We start from the raw sequence: 18870 nt of genomic DNA on the forward strand, positions 1-18870 counted from the left end.
GGGCTTTAGATGCCTACGTCCACGGAGCTGCCCTGTGGCATAAGTTTGAGCAGTTATTTGTCTGCTTTGGGTCACTCAAGAGAGGATGCCCTGCATCTAAACAGGTGATGAGCAAATGGATAGTTGAGGCTATTTCATTGGCTTATTAAGCGGCCGGACAGCCTTCACCTATGGCTGTTCGGGCCCATTCTACTAGGAGTATGGTGGCCTCTATGGCCTTAATTTCGGGTGTTTCCCTTCTTGATGTTTGTAATGCGGCAGGATGGTCCTCTCTGCATACATTTGTCAGGTTTTATGACCTTGACCTCTCCACTCCTGGGGCGAGGTTGCTTGCTTCTTAGTGTGCGCCGGACTTCACACAGAACGGTCATTTGTCACTATGGCGAAGTGGGTATGGGGTTCCCACCGCGTTTCAAATGCAGCTCGAGTTCCCTTGAAAGGGAACGTCTCAGGTTACGTATGTAACCCTGGTTCCCTGATAGGGAACGAGACGCTGCGTTTATCTGCCATACTTCCTGCATGCCCTGATCGACTTGCTTCAGGTTTTTCAGAGGCTGTCGCGGTCTGAATTCAGGGGTGCTTTATAATTTCCTGGTCTATGACGTCACCTATGTTGTTGCGGGCTTCCATTGGACTGATTTTACACGTGCTTCACGACGTAATCACGCAGAGCGTTCCCACCGCGTCTCAAACGCAGCGTCTCATTCCCTATCAGGGCACCAGGGTTACATACGTAACCTGGGACGTTTTTAGAGAAGTTGTTTTATAATAACTTTTTGGAATATCTGATAGTAGACATTCTTTATTGCTTTACAGCAACTTGTCTTAATGTGTCATTTGTGCATTTTTGTGCAAATGCTTTGTCCTACAGTTAGTGGATAATTCGGGAGTTTTTTTTCTCCTTTTGAAAAATGTATCAACATTTTGGACATAATGTCAGTGCGTGCAACTGCCAATTGTGGACTGACAAAAACACTCACCAAACAGAAATCCATTTTTGCTTTAATAAAAAACAATATCATTTGAAAATAAATATGTTTAATAGTTATACTAAAAACACAAAAGGATGTTAATATTTAACAGCACCAATAAATATATTACTGTGAAAATATACTGAAAATGTGGCTGTACATGGAAAACAAACAAAGAAAAAAAAAACATTTCTGGCACTTTCACACAAAGAGAATGTTTCGTGTTCTCGTCCGCAGGTCTCGTATCTCCACCAAACTGATTGCTGATACAAAAATGTTGAAATAAACAAAAAAGGCGCTTTCAGGAATGTTGAAGTGTTTGTCTCTCTTTTCATTTGTCTTTCGTTCTATAAAAGCCGTCCACAGTTTTTCAGATTGATGACAATGTCGATAGGAAACAAAGCAAAACAATATCAACAATAACACTGCATATAAATAGATCAAATTAAATACTCAGAATACTGAACATATTCTAACATTATAAATTAGATGAAGTGAACTACATAAAGGGATATTAGATTTGTATATACAGATATCGTGTGGTAATAACCAGTTCCTAAAGTTGTGTGCAATATTCTCTTTGGAAAACGTTATGAACCTTAAATATTTGAGTTATCTTTTATTACTGCTGTGAACTGAATGATTCCATTCCTTGGTAAAAGTTTTGTCACATTTATCCTTTTTTTATTTATTTATTATTTCCATATATACATACATGTAATATCCCTTTAGTATTATCACACCAAGTCCTATAGGGTGTTAGTCAGTACAGGTATCTTTTTGACTAAGACTTCACCCTAGTAAGAGTGACATCACAGAAATAGATAGTTCCGCATTCGTATCCCGTGCCTGGACCCACTGTTCCGAACAGTCTGGAAAGAGTCTTTACTATGTCACTTCCTCTCCTTTGATTGACAGTCTGTAACTGTTCATATAAAGGGGTGGAGGTTATCGTTTGCACCTCTCAGTGAAGTCTTGGACACTCGATCCGAGTCTTTTGATGTGAATCCATAGCCGGATGATCCAGTGAAGCATTACCCCACTGTGTTCTGTCCAATCAAAGGCCCAGGTGCAATGGCACTGCAATTTTTCCCATTCACACGCCAAGCAGCGTCTTCGTTTACATGTTTGTAGTAATTCAGGTGATAGCAGCGACACACATTGTCATTTAATATATATTCTATATATTCATATATTAATATCTTAAAAATATACATTAGGATGATATCTCCTGCCCTCATTTCATTCTTTGTCTTTCGTTCAGGGTAGTGTTTGCAGTTCGTCCAGGGAATGCATCCTCAGGTTTAAAAAGTGCTGTGCTGTAAAAAAAAATTCCTTCATTCAGTGTTCTGCCCAGCGTGCCGCTCATCATCTTGGTTTTTCACATCTGAAAGAGAACAGAGGATTGGTTAGAGATCTGCACAGGGGAAGCTATGCCAATATATGTCAAGGAAAGCCTGTGACTTCACCAACCCAAAACCCCACAACCAGTCAGAGCACTGGCACAATACAATGAATACTGAATGAGCATGACAAATGGCCTTATGAAATAATATACTTTAAAAGAAAATAGTTAAGTGTGAATATTTTATAAATATAAGTGTGTAATATTTTTGGACACTTAATCAACACATCAAAATAAGCGTACTTATTTAAAGCACGACAAAAGATTATCAAAACAATAATCTTTAATACTTTTAATTTAATAGTGTACTCTCTTTAAGTGGACTTAAGTGGTCTTTTACTTTATTAATATTATATTATCTGCAAGTAAACATACTTTTAAGATTTGTAGTCTATCTTGTTTTATTCAGAGTGTCATGTTATCATTTTTTAGCTAGATACAGTTATTTTGCATCTCTGGCAGTCTGATTATTGTATTGTGTGACACTATATTTCATGCAGTGTGCTCCGTTGCATACCGTGACTACGCATGGTAGTATGGGGTTATGTCGTTATGTAAAAATGTTCAGAGGTTAGACTTTTGAATGGGGTTAAAATTTGGTTTGGGTGAACGAACACAGGATCAAAGTATGCTATGATCTCCACTAAATATAACAATAAAATGTGGACAACATATACAGAATGCCAGGAAAGGCCTCAGAAGATCACACAGTTCAAATTAGTGGGGCAGTTGATGAGAAGCAAACAGCATGGACACGTTTATATTCACATATACTGTATAATTCAAGATGATCTCATATTATGCATCTGAAACTTGAAGAGCTAATGGCACGTGTTCTTGCCAAATTAAGTTCTGACTCATTATGAACATAAAATGGCAATAACTGACATGATAGAATGAATCAATGAGAGCAGGATTTGTGAATTGCACTTTACAAACACACATATGCACCATCCCTGCCTGTTTACTCAAAAACATAGTCACATTGTTTGTTGACAGAATATCTTGTTAATGTCAGTAATGCCAAGTGTTGACACCAGAAAACATGATGTCTTTATTAGTGCGAGGCAGTAATGCACTAGATTCTGACATCAAAGGTTGAATCTCACAGCAATAAACCACACACACACACACACACACACACACACACACACACACACACACACACACACACACTACGTCACCCTAAGCATGCACATATAAGTGGGAAAATGCAACAAGCGCTATAAGCATGCAAAGAGAAAGAGCTTCAGATGGGACTGGATGAGAAGATGCATGTTGCACGTCGTAACAGTTCATAAACAAACCTGCAAGTTCTTTCGTTTAACTCAAGTTGTCTGGACTTGCATTGCAATTGTGTGAATTTGCAGGAGCATTTACAGGTGAGGGGGTCCTGCACATACAAGCGCTTTCTTCTCTCTGAGCAAGGCTCACAGTGGCTGCAAGGGAAGCAGAAAGGAGAGACAGAGAGACATCTAAGCACTAGTGATCTGGGCACAGCGCTGGAGTGACGCACACACACACTCATGCCTCTCGCCATCACACACAACCTCCACAGGATCAGACTGCAGGAACTTTTAAAAGTTTGTTTTTTGTTTGTTTGTTTGATTTTTGCTTAGTTTTAAATATGGTTAGCATTAGTGGCAGAATGAAAGCTGTGATTGTGTGTGAATTCATCCATTCATTCATCCATCCATCACACATGAGACATGGTGATTAGTGGCAGCATTGAATTCAGCTAGGAACAGTTATTGGACTGACACAGACAGCTGCATTCACACACACACACTTTCACATATACACAACTGAAAGCAGTATGACGCAAAAGCAATGTTTGCAAAAATGGTCAAAACTACAGAAACTTGCCAAAGTATAGCAGTATGAGGTTGAATCATTTCTAAAATGGTTCCATGCACAAACCCGTCATCTAAAATTGATTAAAGAAAATGTAATTGCATAACAGTGCACCTACACCTACAGTAAAAAAAAAAATACTCCAGTTTTTCTAAAATTATATTTTGGTTTGGTTCAAACCATACATTTTGTTGTAATATTAATCAAAATATTTATTTTCCAAAAAACATCCATACAAATTAAATTTCATGATAAAGACCATACCATACTTAATTAATATATTTTCTTCAAACATAAGCTAAAATTGTACTAAATGTAGGTCAATATAATAATTTTCAGGCTTTTCACAACTTAATTTCACCATGAACAAAAGTCAAATTAGCTATATGACACCCTATTTTTCCCTTAAGATAAAACTAAACTGTTTGTCAGTGTTTCATTTAGCTTACTTACTATAAATAAAAACTACTGTAAAATCCTTTATATTTATTGTGATGTCTTTTCACATTGTGCATCATATTTTCTGTTATTAAAAAAACAATAAAACCCACAATAATTTCTGCAGTCAGTAAAGCACATCAACACTCTGGTGTCAAGGTAAAATACTATGTAAACAAAATTATTTATTAAAATTTTTTTAAAATAGTGTTACTTGCTTAAACTGAACAAAACAGGTTTTAGTTCACCCAAAAATGAAAGTACTGTCATCAATTACTCTCCCTCATGTCCTTCCAAACCCTTAATGGTGCGTTCACACCGGACGCGAATAGAGCGTCTAGCGCGAGTGATTTCAATGTTCAAGTCAATGCAAAGACGCGTTACGCGCGTAAAAAATTCCTGCGGCGCGAATTCGCCTCATTCGAGCGTCAAGCTCTCCAGAGCAAATACCGATAAATTACCCATCAACAACAGACATCTTGTAAAAAGATGGCCGCCAATTAGTCCAAATGTTCTCTTAAAGTTATGTTTTTGGACTTTTTTGGATAGGGACAGTAGAGATTTTTACTGGAAAGCGTGAGGTGGAGAGAGAGGGGAACGGTAACGGCAAAGGACTTCGAGCTGGGAATTAAACTCGGGTCGCCGGAAGCGCAGTTCATTCTCAGATTACGCAGCACGTTTGAGCTTCAGCAAGAACCAATGAGGTTCATTCTCATGTTACGCAGCACATTTGAGCTTCAGCAAGAACCAATGAGGTTCATTCTCATGTTACGCAGCACATTTGAGCTTCAGCAAGAACCAATGAGATTCATTATCATGTTGCGCAGCACGTTTGAGCTTCAGCAAGAACCAATGAGGTTCATTCTCTTGTTTCGAGGAACGTTTGAGCTTCAACAAGAACCAATGAGGTTCATTTTCTTGTTTCGCTGCACGTTTGAACTCCAGCAAGAACCAATGAGGTTCATTCTCGTTTCGCAGCACGTTTGAGCTTCAGCAAGAACCAATGAGGTTTGTTCTCATGTTACGCAGCACGTTTGAGCTCCAGCAAGAACCAATGAGGTTCATTCTCGTGTTTCGCAGCACGTTTGAGCTTCAGCAAGAACCAATGAGGTTCATTCTCTTGTTTCAAAGCACATTTGAGCTTCAGCAAGAACCAATGAGGTTTGTTCTCATATTACGCAGCACATTTGAGCTTCAGCAAGAACCAATGAGGTTTATTCTCGTGTTTCAAGCAGGTTCGGTTGAGCTTCTGTTTATGTTTGCTGTTCAATGTTTATTTGTGAATAAATGCCTAAATTCAATTAAATTCATATGAATTAGTTTTACGATCTCTATTTGTGGGAGTTGCATAGACTGTCAATGGAGGGACAGAAAGCTCTCAGATTTCATTAAAAAGATCTTCATTCATCATCAATGAAAGTCTTGCGGATTTGGAACAACATGAGGGTGAGTAATTAATGACTGAATTTTCATTTGGGTGAACTAACCCTTTAACTTGTTTCAGTGTAGTGCAGACAAGAGCCCATCTCCAAGAGATTCAAGCTTCTGTTGTCAGGAACGTCAATGGGGATGAAATACAGGTGAGGATCACATGAGCGTGGCGTCATCCCAGCTGTGGCAGCAGATTAGTATGATAATGACAGAGACAGCCATGCAACCACTGTTTATTTACCTTTGGCTGCTTTCCTCTTTGCGGGCCTTGGGCCAACAGTGTGAATATGAGTACAAATAAATGCAGACTGAGTGAGATTACAAAGTGCAAACAAACTGCCCTGAAATAAAGCCAATGACTGAGAGCAAAATACTGCTTGAGCGCAGGTGAGCCGAGGCGTTGAGATCGCCCGTATCTCCCTCTCTTGCTCTCTTTCGGCTTTTAACCCTCCCCACTCTGGGTTTTCTGCAAAAAAGGAAAATAACGCAAGAGTAGGACATCTAAATGAAGTTTCGAACAGTCATGCTGAGAAAGATCTATCAGCACTAGGGATGTCAAAAGTACAGGTACTCTGGTAACAAGTTGATGCCTAAAAAAAGTCTACTGCGTTCAAAATTATTATTTTTTTGTTTCAGGTTTTTTTTAAAGAAATTAATAATTTTAGTCAGCACGGATGCATTAAATTGATAAAAAGTGACAGTAAAGAGACACTTATAATGTTTCAAACTGTCACAACTGTTTTCACACTGATAATAATCAGACATATTAGAATGATTTTTGACGGATCATCTGACACTGAAGACTGGAGTAATGATGCTGAAAATTCTGCTTTTGATTGTAAATTACATTTTTAAATATATCACAAACAGTTCTTTTAAATTGAAATAACATTTCACAATATTACTTTTTGTCTGTATTTGTAATCAAATAGATACAGCCTTGGTGAGCAGAAAAGTCTTCTTTCAAAAACATAAAATCTTACAGTCCCAAAATTTTTGAACGGAAGTGTAAAGGCTAAATGCCACTGTTTTGGACCTAATTTGTATATTTATATTAACATTTTAAATAAAGTAGTATACATATTCATTATTAATTTTTGCTATGGTTTCAGAATTGATACTATCAATCGTGAAACTGGACTGGTGTTAGTACTGACTTCTGAAATTTTGCTATTGTGACAACACTAATCACTACCAATTAAAGCGAGAAGCAGCGTGTCAAGAACAGCCCTCATAAGGAATCAACGACAGGCGCTTTAGTCCATACAAGCAGCTGAATAGCTTGAGCTGTAGCATGTGTGTACGTGTGTCTGTGTGTGTGATCTGTGTGTGTGTGTGTGTGTGTGTGTGTGTGTGTTTGTGTTTGTGTTTGTGTGTGTGTGTGTGTGTGTGTGTGTGTGTGTGTGTGTGTGTGTGTGTGTGTGTGTGTGTGTGTGTTTGAGGAGCTTAGAGGTAAGGATCGAAGCACAAGGAGCTGAACTTGAGCTTGTGAATCAGAACCCAGAGACGCTGGACCCCCCACCCCCCACCCTACGTGCCTACGTGCTGAGAGACAGCGTGAGCATTTAGCCCCATTCAACGGATTTAATTTAGCCTTCGCAGCTAACCTGATCCATCTCTGTACGCTCACATTAACCTAGCAAAGTGCAGAGATACACAAAGCCGTTGCACATCCAATTAAACGGGGTGCTTTTCTTGACCAGAACCTACCGCAGTTGGACACTTGAAAGTGTGAATGTCATTCCATTAGACACAAAATATCAGAGCAAAATCAAATGCTGCAAAAGTTTTTATCAGCACTACCTTTACTTTCTGGGCCATTTTTAAATGACACTTGACATTTTAAACAAAAATTGAGCTGAATAATATCACACAGTCTTCTGCTTTATAGCTGAAGCTATTTCATAATGAATGAACTTTTGAACTGATATTGAACTGAACTGATTTGAGCTGAATAACAACACTAGTGTCCTGCTACAGCTGCTTTAAAGCAGCATTTGAATGTGTCTCATACTGTAAAAAGTGTTCAGTTCACTTACTTAAAAAAATTGAGTAAACCCGTTGCCTTAAGATTAAGTAAATAAACAAAATGCTTATTTGAACAAAAATAAGTTATGTGAACTTGACAATTCCATATTACTTTTTTTTTATTAACCATGAAGTTTATTTACTTAATAAATTTAAGGCAACGGGTTTACTCATTTTTTTAAGTTAAGTCAACTGATCACTTTTTATAGTGTTCCATCATTAATTCTGCTACTTTCCTATTTATTATTATGAAGCTGCTTCGAAACAATCTATCTATTGTGAAGGTGACTTGACTTAATAAATCTGACATTATATATTGTGAATATTGTTGGCTCATTGACAAATTGCTTTTGTTCTTCTTTTGTAGGTTTCTTTGGATCAAAGCATCTGCTAAATGCATACATGTAAATGTGTCGCTTGGGTAAAAAAGCCTCGTTTTGCTATTTTTCCCTAAAATGACTGACATTTGATTTAATATTTATGTTATTTATGTTATGTATCACAATGGACTGGCTTATGTGGCTTACTTACTTACTTACTTTTGGGGCCTATGTATACTCAAACACACAGGTTAAGACACAATAGCACTAAAAGAGGTTTGTGAAGCAGCTCACAGTACCCAACAATAGCCTCTGTCTCAGGATCACCTACTATTTAAAAGGCTTAAAATAAAAGTGGGTTAATGACAGACACTTGCTACTATGATTAGTATGTGGAAGCAGGCAAGGGTCAGCCTTGAGCAACTGTGGTGTGAGAGTAAGCGGGTGGTCTTCACAGCCACCATCTTACAGCTGCCATAAAGAGCAAAACCTCACCCCAAAACAGAAACTGAAACCATCCTATAAAAGAGTCTGTTATCAGGTCTTAAGAGATATATGTGGAGCAAATTAGGCTTTTACTATGGGCTGTAAAACCCTCAGAGCGGCCTGGAGGACACATGACAAGCTCCACACTCAACTCTTATGAAATGGATTGTTCTTGCTCTAAAATTAGATTGCACCAGCCATGTTTTAAGGCATTTTACTAGGGGAATGAACTGTCTATTGTGGTCACATTCCTGTTCCCAAAATCAATCAACCAATCCTTTTTTCTTTTACAACACTTAGTTGCAATATATAGAGAGCGACACGCTCGTTTTATCCAGGCATGTCTACGCCGCAGAGTAATGAAATAATCACAACTTTACCGAATGATGCGCTGCGTGTGACAAGAACCAACCAATCAGCTTCACCCTTTCTGTAACAACATGATGGAGGAACAGCTGATCATAGCTGTACAGGGATACCCAGAGCTGTACGATTTGTCAAGCGGCTATTATTTTCGGTGCCATAAAGGAGGAGAAAGCAGCGCAACCATCATTGTGAAAGGCCCCTTAATATTCAGGAATATTACCAATTTAATGCACTGACACTATCAGATGAGAACAAAACTTGAACTGAATTTAGATGAATACCACTGTTGTCTTCTGTTTTGTAGCTGAATAAATCTTTTGACACTGTTGTTGAACTGACTTGAGTTGAATAATGACACTTTTGTCTTTTTAGCACTGCTTTACAGTAGAATATGAATTTGTCTCATTTGAAGTTTGCGTCATTAATTATGTTACACTCCTGTGTAAGACTGTGAAGCTGCTTTGAAACTTGGATTTAAATAGACAAATACTTAAGAGTCAATGATTGGATCATTATTGTAGTGATTATTATGTTTCTAGCATGTTATATGTTTGGCAACAGTTCTTCTAACCCTAACTGATGGTGTATATCTTTTCCGCCATATAGGAAGACACATCAGGATGACAGTCATAGTCATCAGCCATATTCCAGGATGACAGTCAGGATTCATCAGGCTCAGATTGTGAAATAATGGTTGTGAGGAGCATGAAGAATCATTTACACACATGAATTGTCTCCTCTGAGGCCAGACCTTACATTCACTGAAAGTCTTTGGGATGTGCTGGAGGAGATTTTACAGAGTGCTGGACTCTTACATTGTAATACAAGATCTTGACCAAACATTGATGCACCTCTTGATGGAAATAAATGTAGTGATGTTAAGTAAATCATAATGATCCAATCATATACATATTAAGTATTAGCCTATTTAAATCCAGACTTTTTTTTTTTGCTGCACTCTTATTTGTAGATGAATACATATTACCAAAAAATATTTCAGAAACAAACATGCAAAGGGCGGGAGATTTTGTAGAAATTTGTGAATGGTGGGCACTGCTATTCCACGAGGATCTGCAAAGCTTTCTGATGGCACAGATTCAGCGTGGGCATGCTAATGCAATTACTTTTTTAAAAATATTTCTTTGTGAGACAGGCTGCCATGTTCAGCAGATGGCAATCATTAAATTATGAATAGTTATCTGCCAGAAATAGAGATGTATTTGCTATAAAAAGATGTCTAACACAAATAAAAGAAAAAGCAGGTTTGGTTTAGGGTGTTGCATCATGATGAAGTCCTGTTGAAAGCAGCGAGTCTCGAGTTTGTCCTGAGGATTAGGAGGGATTCGGCTGTTGTACCATTCAGTGGAAGTTGATTTCACTGTTTGGGTGTGAGAACAGTCAAGAGTTTCACTTTATTAGTTTTGTTGTGGGGAAACAGGGTGTGTCAAGGCGTGCTGTGGGAGTCATGACGAGCTGTGGTTGTAGGGATTTTTACGCACTAAATATAAGTCAATATATTGAATGTTCACAATATGCGAAAAGTCACGAGCAATTAAGCTTCGTTATGAAAAAAATACCCAAAGTCTCTTGCAAGTAAAGTCTGCTCACTCGGCGGCCATATTTGCAACGTTGTGGGCATCCAAGACCAAGCCCTATCTAAATAAATAGGGGAATCCTGTAGTCTCAAAAATTGCATGCCAAACTCAAATTTAAATAACATATTTAAAATCAGCAACAAAATCTGTCAAGAACTGCGCCATAAATGTTGTTTCTTATGCCTTGATTAGACGAGCCAATACACATGGGCAGTCATAAGCGCGCTTCTCAAAAACAACTTTACCAATTAGCGATTGGCTTTTATATTTAGAAGGCGGGACTTATTCCATATTGCACATTGTACTTTCTCTTATACATTGTACTTTCTCTTTTACATAAGTAATATGACTGCACAGTCTTTGTATAATCCATCGTTCATTTGGCAATCATTGCACGCTCACAATTATGTCTGTTAATTACATATTTGTAATTGTTAATATACAGGTATATTCATTAATTTCTTTATAATGCCAAGCAGAGGGCACGCTAATGGTTTAGAGTAGAAAATGTTATTTTAGTATCATTGATATACCATTATAGTTTTTGTTAATGTTTTGAAATATGAAATATATGATTTTATTTTAAATGGATTTTATTTTTAATATTTTCTGTTTTCATATTAGTTTTCTGTTTTATTTATTTATACATTTAAGTTTCGATTTATTTATTTTGAGTTATTTTAGTACTTCAATTTAAGCTAAACGCAAAAGAGTTATTGCCTTAATTGATAATTAGCTGAAATAAAATAAGCTTGGTTTTTAATATACAGTATATATATATATATATATATATATATATATATATATATATATATATATATATATATATATGTTGTTGTTTTTTTATACATATTTGTTTTATGGTTTTAGGTTTAGTTTTAGTTAACAATGATAACCTTTAGTCTGCATGTAAAGTTTTAAGGATATTCTGGGTGAGCTTCAGAGGATTGATGGCACTGCAGATGTGGTCACGTATGAACACTTTTTGTTTAAAAACAGTGGCAAGATGACTGAAACGTTGTGAGCTGGAATTCCTGGAACTTTATATTAGGAATTACATATAAGTGAAAATAAAGTAAACTCTGAGTGCTGTGTGTTTACAAAGTGAACTGCACTGGCGCTGTGGACATCTGAGTTAATTTAGAGCGTTAGCATATGAGCCAAAGTTCCTGTGAACCACCCTAAAATTACTGATAGAACAATAAGCAAATGGGATGCAGCATTTATGACAATGCAAGCAGCATGAATTTGTCAATGATGGATATATGCACACCCACATACTCACATACAGACAGCAAAGACTGCTAAAGCTGCACTTACTCTGAGTCATTCACATAATATAAACTCAGATCCACTGACTAGTCACATTTTTCTGAACGACTAGTTCCTACTGCTTAAAGTACCTTATGCTCTCAAGTTTATTGGTCAACCCAGACGAACAGCTAGAGCTGTACTTTATCTTCAACACTTGAGCTTTACTGCTAATAGCCTGGCTGCTAAGTGTTAGCCGCTAGCACAGTGTCCAGGTGGCTGCTTCTCATCGCCAGTCAATCAACACAGTCATTGCAGTTTTTATCCGTGTATTTAGAAATGCCCTGCACCATCTACATGTAAAGCCATCCACACGGTCAACAAATGTTTCAGAAACATCTGTTATCTTGAAATCACCCATAACTGTTGAATAGAAAACTAATAATAATGATGATAAACAAACTTACTTTTCTTTCTTTGCTTTGACTTCTGCCTTTGGCCTAAAAAAGACAAGATGCAACAGAGGTTTAATTCACATTTTATGGTTTAAAGGTTTAGTTTGCTGAAAATTAATATTCAGTCACTATTTACTCATCCTTGATCTGTGCTGTTATGTTTTCTGTGGAACACAAATTTTAGAAGAATCTTTGATTACAATCTATTTCCAAATAAATATAAAAAAGTCCCATTATATGTCACAACAGGTTTGATGCCAAAGACATTTGGACACAAGACACTTGAGAACTTTAATGTATGCACCATAGGCACCTTTAATTATACAACTCCGGCATAGGGATTTAGAATATAGATAGAATATCTTAGAATATAGTGCTCCAGTCAACTTTTATGGAGCTTTTAGTCATTTTTTGGTCATGATTTCATGTTCCCACAGAAAAAAAAAATAACAGCACAGCGAACAATAAGTCAGTAAACTTTGATTATAATTTCCATTTTAGAAAGAATTGTTCCTTTACATACCTGCATTCACACTTGGTGTGTTCTGTAAAACTCATTTGAAAATTATGCTGCGACACGCGTTGTTTGACTCGCAGTACCTAGACGAATATACAAAAACAATATTTATTTCCTTATTCTTACACACTGTTGAAAAAAATGGCAATGCCAGGCCTCGACCGTGGCCAAAAGCAACTTCAACCACATAAACGGGGCGTAAACACAGTGTCCAGTGGTAAACAACATAGCTGACATGCCAGTTAACACCGCCGCACTGCCCCATGTTGGGCCAGCATGATTTCATAGGAAGCTGGTTGAAGGATTGCACACACTGGAATGATGCTTGCCCATTAAAAATGTCCTGTTAACTAGATTAGAATATTTCAAGCGGCAGCAGTCTCACCTCCATGGTGACGTTGCGGGTCTCTGTAGGGACACACTCGAGCGCTTCGTCGTTGCAGCAGCCGGCACAGCGCATGAGAACCACACAAGACGGGATGTATGTGTGCTCGATCTCGTCGGGATACTCCTGAATGATGTCTACCAGCAGCTCTCGTGTCTTGCACGCACTCTTCTTATACACATCCAAGAAGGGAATCACTACAGAGCAAGTAAAGCGAAAATGTTCAGTCACTATCATACCATTCTCACTATTCACTTTTTTTTGGTCAAATTAAAAGTTCATACAAAAAGGAAAGTGCTCTCATTATTTACTTACCTTTATATCATTCTGAAACCTGTATGCTGTTATTTTGTCTGTGAAACACAAAAAGAGGATTTTTGAAGAATCTCGAGGCTCTTTTCCATTTAATGACGTTATTTTAAGTTCGTAACGACCATGACTGAGTCTGTTCCTCACACAAACCTATTGTACAACTTCAGAAGACTTGACCCGCGGTGAAACAGAAGTGCCCTTAATTGTACTGGATGTGGTGCACTTCAAATCTTAAAAGTATTATAATATTATTGAAATAAAAGGATACTTTATGTGTATTTTATGTTTTAATGATCTTTTGTCATGCTTTGAATAAGTACACTTAATTTGATGAGTTGACTAACATAGTAAGCACAAGTAAAGTTTCTGGATAATAGTTTTCATTTTAGCGTGCTATTCGTTATTACAATTAAAGTAAATATATTTTAAATGTACTAAATTGCAACTTCATGAGTACAAATGTGTAATTACAAATATATTTAAATACAAGACATGCAAGTAAAAATTACAATTACGTTTATTTTTGTTTACCATAAATTCTTGTCAGTACATACGGCAGTACACTTACCATATTTCAAAGACAATAGTTATGAAATAACATATAAATATGAATCATGTGTGTGGGTCAAAAAAGCACTCTAAAGTTCAGCTAATTACATGTAATATAAATGTAAACTATAATACATTTAAACTATAATACATTTATTTAATTGTAAATAACATGCAATTAAGTGTCTGAAAAATTACATTCAGTTCGCACTTAAGTATAGGCTATTATTTTAAGTATATTTTATCTGTAATAAGTCCCCTTTTTAAAAGCATGCTAAAGTGTACTTCTTTTCACAAGGGGAAATATAGCACATACGCCATTTTGTGTTTATGTCCTTTTTATAGCCAACAGTCATGGTAAATATGAAAAGAGCAGCCTGAAAATTCTTCCCGTTTTGTGTTCCACCTTCAAAATAACAAAATACAGGTTTGGAACTAAATATGAAACCACTATAACCATTAAAAGTCACCTTCACACAGGCCTGTTCTGCTCATTGGGGACTTTACTTTCCCAAGTGGGCAAAAAAAGACATGTCACACATGTTGAGGCACACACACACCAGCGCATGTGCCCCACTTGCGTGTCCACCCTACTCCAGCCCAATCTGTGCACCTCTCTGAGCTGGCTTCCCATCATTCATTCTGACCCCAGCGCCTCATGACCTGCAGACTGCTAGGGAAAAGCATGACCTCAGGCAGTGTGGCGCCAGGCTTTACTGCAGACACCTGACCTCTAATAGAAGCCCACCCTGTGTGAGTGCTCCATGCCACCCATGAATGCAAGAAACCAAACACAACTGTATTTATGATGCTGATTAAGTTAATAATTGCTAGAAATTTGTTGGTGGTACTGTACAAGCCACATTTCACCTAATGCCCCTATCATGATACTTCATTTATGGCTATGATGTTTGTATCACATATCTTTATTTAGAAAAGTGCAAAGTCGCATGTGGTCAGTTTTGATTTCGTATCTCCTGACCAGTTAGACTGAGGTACTGTCTCTGTTAACAAACTAAGTTAATATGTTCATTTTAATCTAAGCAAAGTCATAGGAGATCTAAGTTGTGGGAAAGTGATTATGAATGGAAGTTTATGGGGAATGACGTAAAAATAACAATACACATTCCGTTAGAAACGTAAAAGGGACTCTGTACAAACAACCAGGTCCATTGCTAACAAATAATTGTGACCTTGAGGACAAATCAAGGGTAACTCATGCAGCGTTTTTGTTAATAAACAAACATGGCCATGGTCAATGACTCCACACAAGGTTGCTTGCGGGTAGAATAATTATTCACTTTGACGATCCTCAGCACAACCTAATGAGGGTGGGAAATATGTCCTAATCCTGTGTCCAAGCAAATATTTATGTAAGTTCAGTCTCAGTGTGATATTAAATTGTTAGAGGAGATAGAGTGTTGCGTAACAGAGGAGAACCACAAACATACAGTATTTGAAGGCCTATTATCTGCCTCTCGAGCCTCAGAACTGGGATAAAACCATTTGTGGTTTAAATTTTGCATTGGAATTGTCATTACATATACGTCCTCCAGGTGGTGCTACACCCTTAGCCCGATTTCAAATACATTTTTCATATCATACATGCTTCACATCAACATTTATGTACACTACACATATAAAGGGACTTACCTTCATTTTTGCTCTTTCCCCCTTCTTTGGGTATGTGGGCAGCCTATCAGGACAGAGAAGTGACAGTTATAAGTGACAGATCGCACAGAACAAGTTATAATCTGACTTATTTTTGTACGCCATTGAAACAAACTCTCAAAAGGGAACATTTCCTTGAGTTTTGCTAAACCAAAAGCACTTTAATTATGCTGTGCGTGGTCAGAATCTAGACAAATTAGTTGCTTATTATATTAGTAAGGAGTTTGCAGTGGTTCTCAACCTTTTGGCCTCCCATTGGCCAAGAAAATAATCAAAGGCACCACCGCCATTTAGACTAAGATATTTCCTCTGGAACTGCTGCAATGATGACAAAGCTGCTTATTTTCCAGCTTTTAATTAACACAAACTTGCGGTCTTAATAGATAATACACAGCAGTTAATTTCCAATTCCATTCGTTTGTATAGCCTACTGTGTGTTTTACAGTAACATTAATCTCTGCTGAGGGGACAAATTAAAAGCAAGAAATATGATTTCAGTTCATGTGCAAAGTCAGAAACAAATCTGTAAAAATCATACTAAAACAGCTTGTCAGTGGGTCAGTGCCTTCATAAGTACACCCAATACCCTTCAGCATTGGTATATATTGGTATTTTTTGCATGATCAAGCCTTAAAGAACACATATTAGTACCTTCAGGTGTACCACCAATGTAATGCACAAACACCACTAGACCATTTTCAGAATTCTAATTAAGTTGGATTAAGTTAGACTTATTTCAAATAATTCTAAGTCATTGAGGTCCCATTGGAAATATGCTGAGCCCCCTAGTGGGTCCCAGACCCTTGAGAACCACCAGGGCTGGACTTTCAGAATCTAGTGAGGGACTTTGAATGTTTTCTACTTTTAGAATGATTTAGATGTTTTATAGAGTCTTATAGAATCTTTTTAAAGTGAATATCATATTATTTCTTCTTAGTGAGTCAGTTTGTCATTCACGCAGAGCTGATTCTCCAACTACAATTCAGAGTCAGACTGTTCTATTTTCCCGCCTACAGATTCGTCTCGCTCGCTCGCGATCGTTTGCTGGTTGGTCGCGTGACTGCAGGTGGTGGACTGGCGCAACAGCCCTCGGTGTTGCGTGAGAATCTCTCCGGTTTTCCTCACAGACCATCTGCTTCATATCTAAGCATACATTGTTCATACTCTGCACCAAACATTTGGACAACTAACCAACAAATAAAAAAACTAACAGCGGTAATTTACTAAAGACAAATGTTCCACGACATCAAATAGGCTATACGTGCACTGCCGAATCACTATTCAAGTAAATGAATTAATAAGGCGGGAGACAAAGAAACGTAGGAGCTCAGGTAGCAAATATATATTGTCCTTATTCTAGACAAGAGAGCAGATGGTTACATTATTTAAAGTCTTAAGGTAGGCTATCGCGAGCACTAATAAAATGTATAAAGCCAATGTTTTGACTGAATTCATATAAGAAATTACTTCTTTTTGATCAAACAAGAACAGAAAAGGATAACCATTTAACCTCCTGTGTGAAGCTTTACAGCACGTAATATAGGCCCTATCTAATGTCTCACATAACTGCTTTAAATGGAAATTTGCAGTTATTAAGCAAAGTATTTGCCTTAACTGTGATTAAATCCATGTACCTCTGAGGACAGGAACGGGCTGCCACATTGTTGATAAATAGGCCATTCCTGACATGACAGATATTCCTTTGGATAAACTTTTAAGCAGGACATTCCACGTGAAACTTCGGGTAACCTAGTGTATAAAGGGTGTAATGGCACTGGGCAGATGCATTGAGTCCTCGTGCGTGTAATCTGACCACACATTAATAAAACAAACTAATGGTTTAATTCCTCTACTATCTTTCATTTAAAACCCATCAAATTGCATAGCCCTTACCTTTACAGCAGACAGATGAAGGAGAGCTGCAAAAAATAATTGTATCGAATAAACAACAAAGTTCATGATTGTAATTCCAGTGGTGTGTTGCGATGAGCGTCACTGAACAGTCTTTGGCTCTCAAAAATATTAAAAGTGAAGCCGTAGAATATGAATGAACCGTGTGATATCGTGGGTCATAACAATTCCATTCTGCCCTTCAGGATCGAAGCACCTGCGTCGAATCCGCTAAAATTAACTTATTGAACGTCCCCGCTCCTCCAGAAAAGATAATAATATAAATAATAAGAGTAAAATAAGAGAATAACAAACGAAATAGGGGGAAATCCACACTATATTGGTCCTCCGCGTATTTCGCTTTTAAAATCCACAGTATCACGGGAAGTCGATTTTTAATTAATCTAAATCCAAAACGTCAGATGCAAAACAAAACCAAAGAAAAGTTTTGTATACTTCCAAGCGCAACCTCCAGTTTGACCGCGCGATTAGGACCAGAGAACGGCTTTTACGCGTATGATTATCATCAAGAGCAAGACATTACATGTGCCGGTATAAAGTGATCCAATTATGGCAATCCCTGGTTCAAGTGCAGCACACGTTTCCGTCTTTCCTCGTCTTATTCCCGCTATTGTTTGGACTTTTCTTGTTTCATATCGGTGTGAATGTTATCGCGCAGTACGGGAAGGTCTTGTCACTTTGCGCTCGCTCTGTCTTTCAGCGCTTCTGCTCTGCTGCTCAATACTGCAGATCTTGAGAGAATCGGCTCATGGGCGTGAGCGCTGATTGGCCAGGCCAGGTTCAGGCCCAGGCTGATTGGCTAGGCTACATTATGATGCATCCAATGCGAAGGGCTTTACTCACTTTTTATGAAGGTGGGAATGGGAAATATACACATAATGCCCTTGTGTGGGTTATTCATCTTCATAGTGCAAAAATAGATTTG

At 37.6% G+C, this 18870-nt stretch overlaps 1 protein-coding gene across 4 annotated transcripts; it reads right to left on the reverse strand.

Moving 5' to 3' along the window:
- Window positions 1-985: 985 nt before the first annotated feature.
- On the reverse strand, window positions 986-18676 carry vegfaa (vascular endothelial growth factor Aa). Of its 4 annotated transcripts, none has more exons than XM_077206008.1 (7): window positions 17928-18673; window positions 16017-16059; window positions 13503-13699; window positions 13124-13200; window positions 12613-12645; window positions 3684-3815; window positions 986-2358 (listed from the first exon to the last, which is right to left on the reverse strand). In XM_077206008.1, the coding sequence occupies exons 1-7, from the start codon at window positions 17991-17993 to the stop codon at window positions 2340-2342; spliced, it is 567 nt and encodes a 188-aa protein (XP_077062123.1). In that variant the 5' UTR covers window positions 17994-18673; the 3' UTR covers window positions 986-2339. The 4 variants fall into 4 exon arrangements, 3 of the variants coding, with proteins under 3 accessions (XP_077062123.1, XP_077062108.1, XP_077062115.1); XR_013195587.1 differs by lacking the exon at window positions 986-2358 and adding an exon at window positions 6341-6565 and having other exon boundaries at window positions 3679-3815; window positions 17928-18671; XM_077206000.1 differs by lacking the exon at window positions 986-2358 and adding an exon at window positions 6474-6565 and having other exon boundaries at window positions 3679-3815; window positions 17928-18676.
- Window positions 18677-18870: the final 194 nt, after the last annotated feature.

The sequence above is a fragment of the Siphateles boraxobius genome, unplaced genomic scaffold (genome assembly GCF_051911475.1).
Source record: "Siphateles boraxobius isolate OS27281-9 unplaced genomic scaffold, OSU_SipBor_1 12, whole genome shotgun sequence".
Lineage (NCBI taxonomy): Eukaryota > Metazoa > Chordata > Actinopteri > Cypriniformes > Leuciscidae > Siphateles > Siphateles boraxobius.

Excerpts from the sequence above, each read along its gene's own strand:
- vegfaa (XM_077206000.1), bottom strand. The coding sequence starts at position 17,993 with ATGAACTTTGTTGTTTATTCGATACAATTATTTTTTGCAGCTCTCCTT. Across the intron at positions 16,060-17,927 it reads TTCATCTGTCTGCTGTAAAG|GCTGCCCACATACCCAAAGA; the intron begins GTAAGGGCTATG and ends CTGTCCTGATAG. Across the intron at positions 6,566-12,612 it reads GTCAAAGCAAAGAAAGAAAA|AAAACCCAGAGTGGGGAGGG; the intron begins GTAAGTTTGTTT and ends CCTTTTTTGCAG.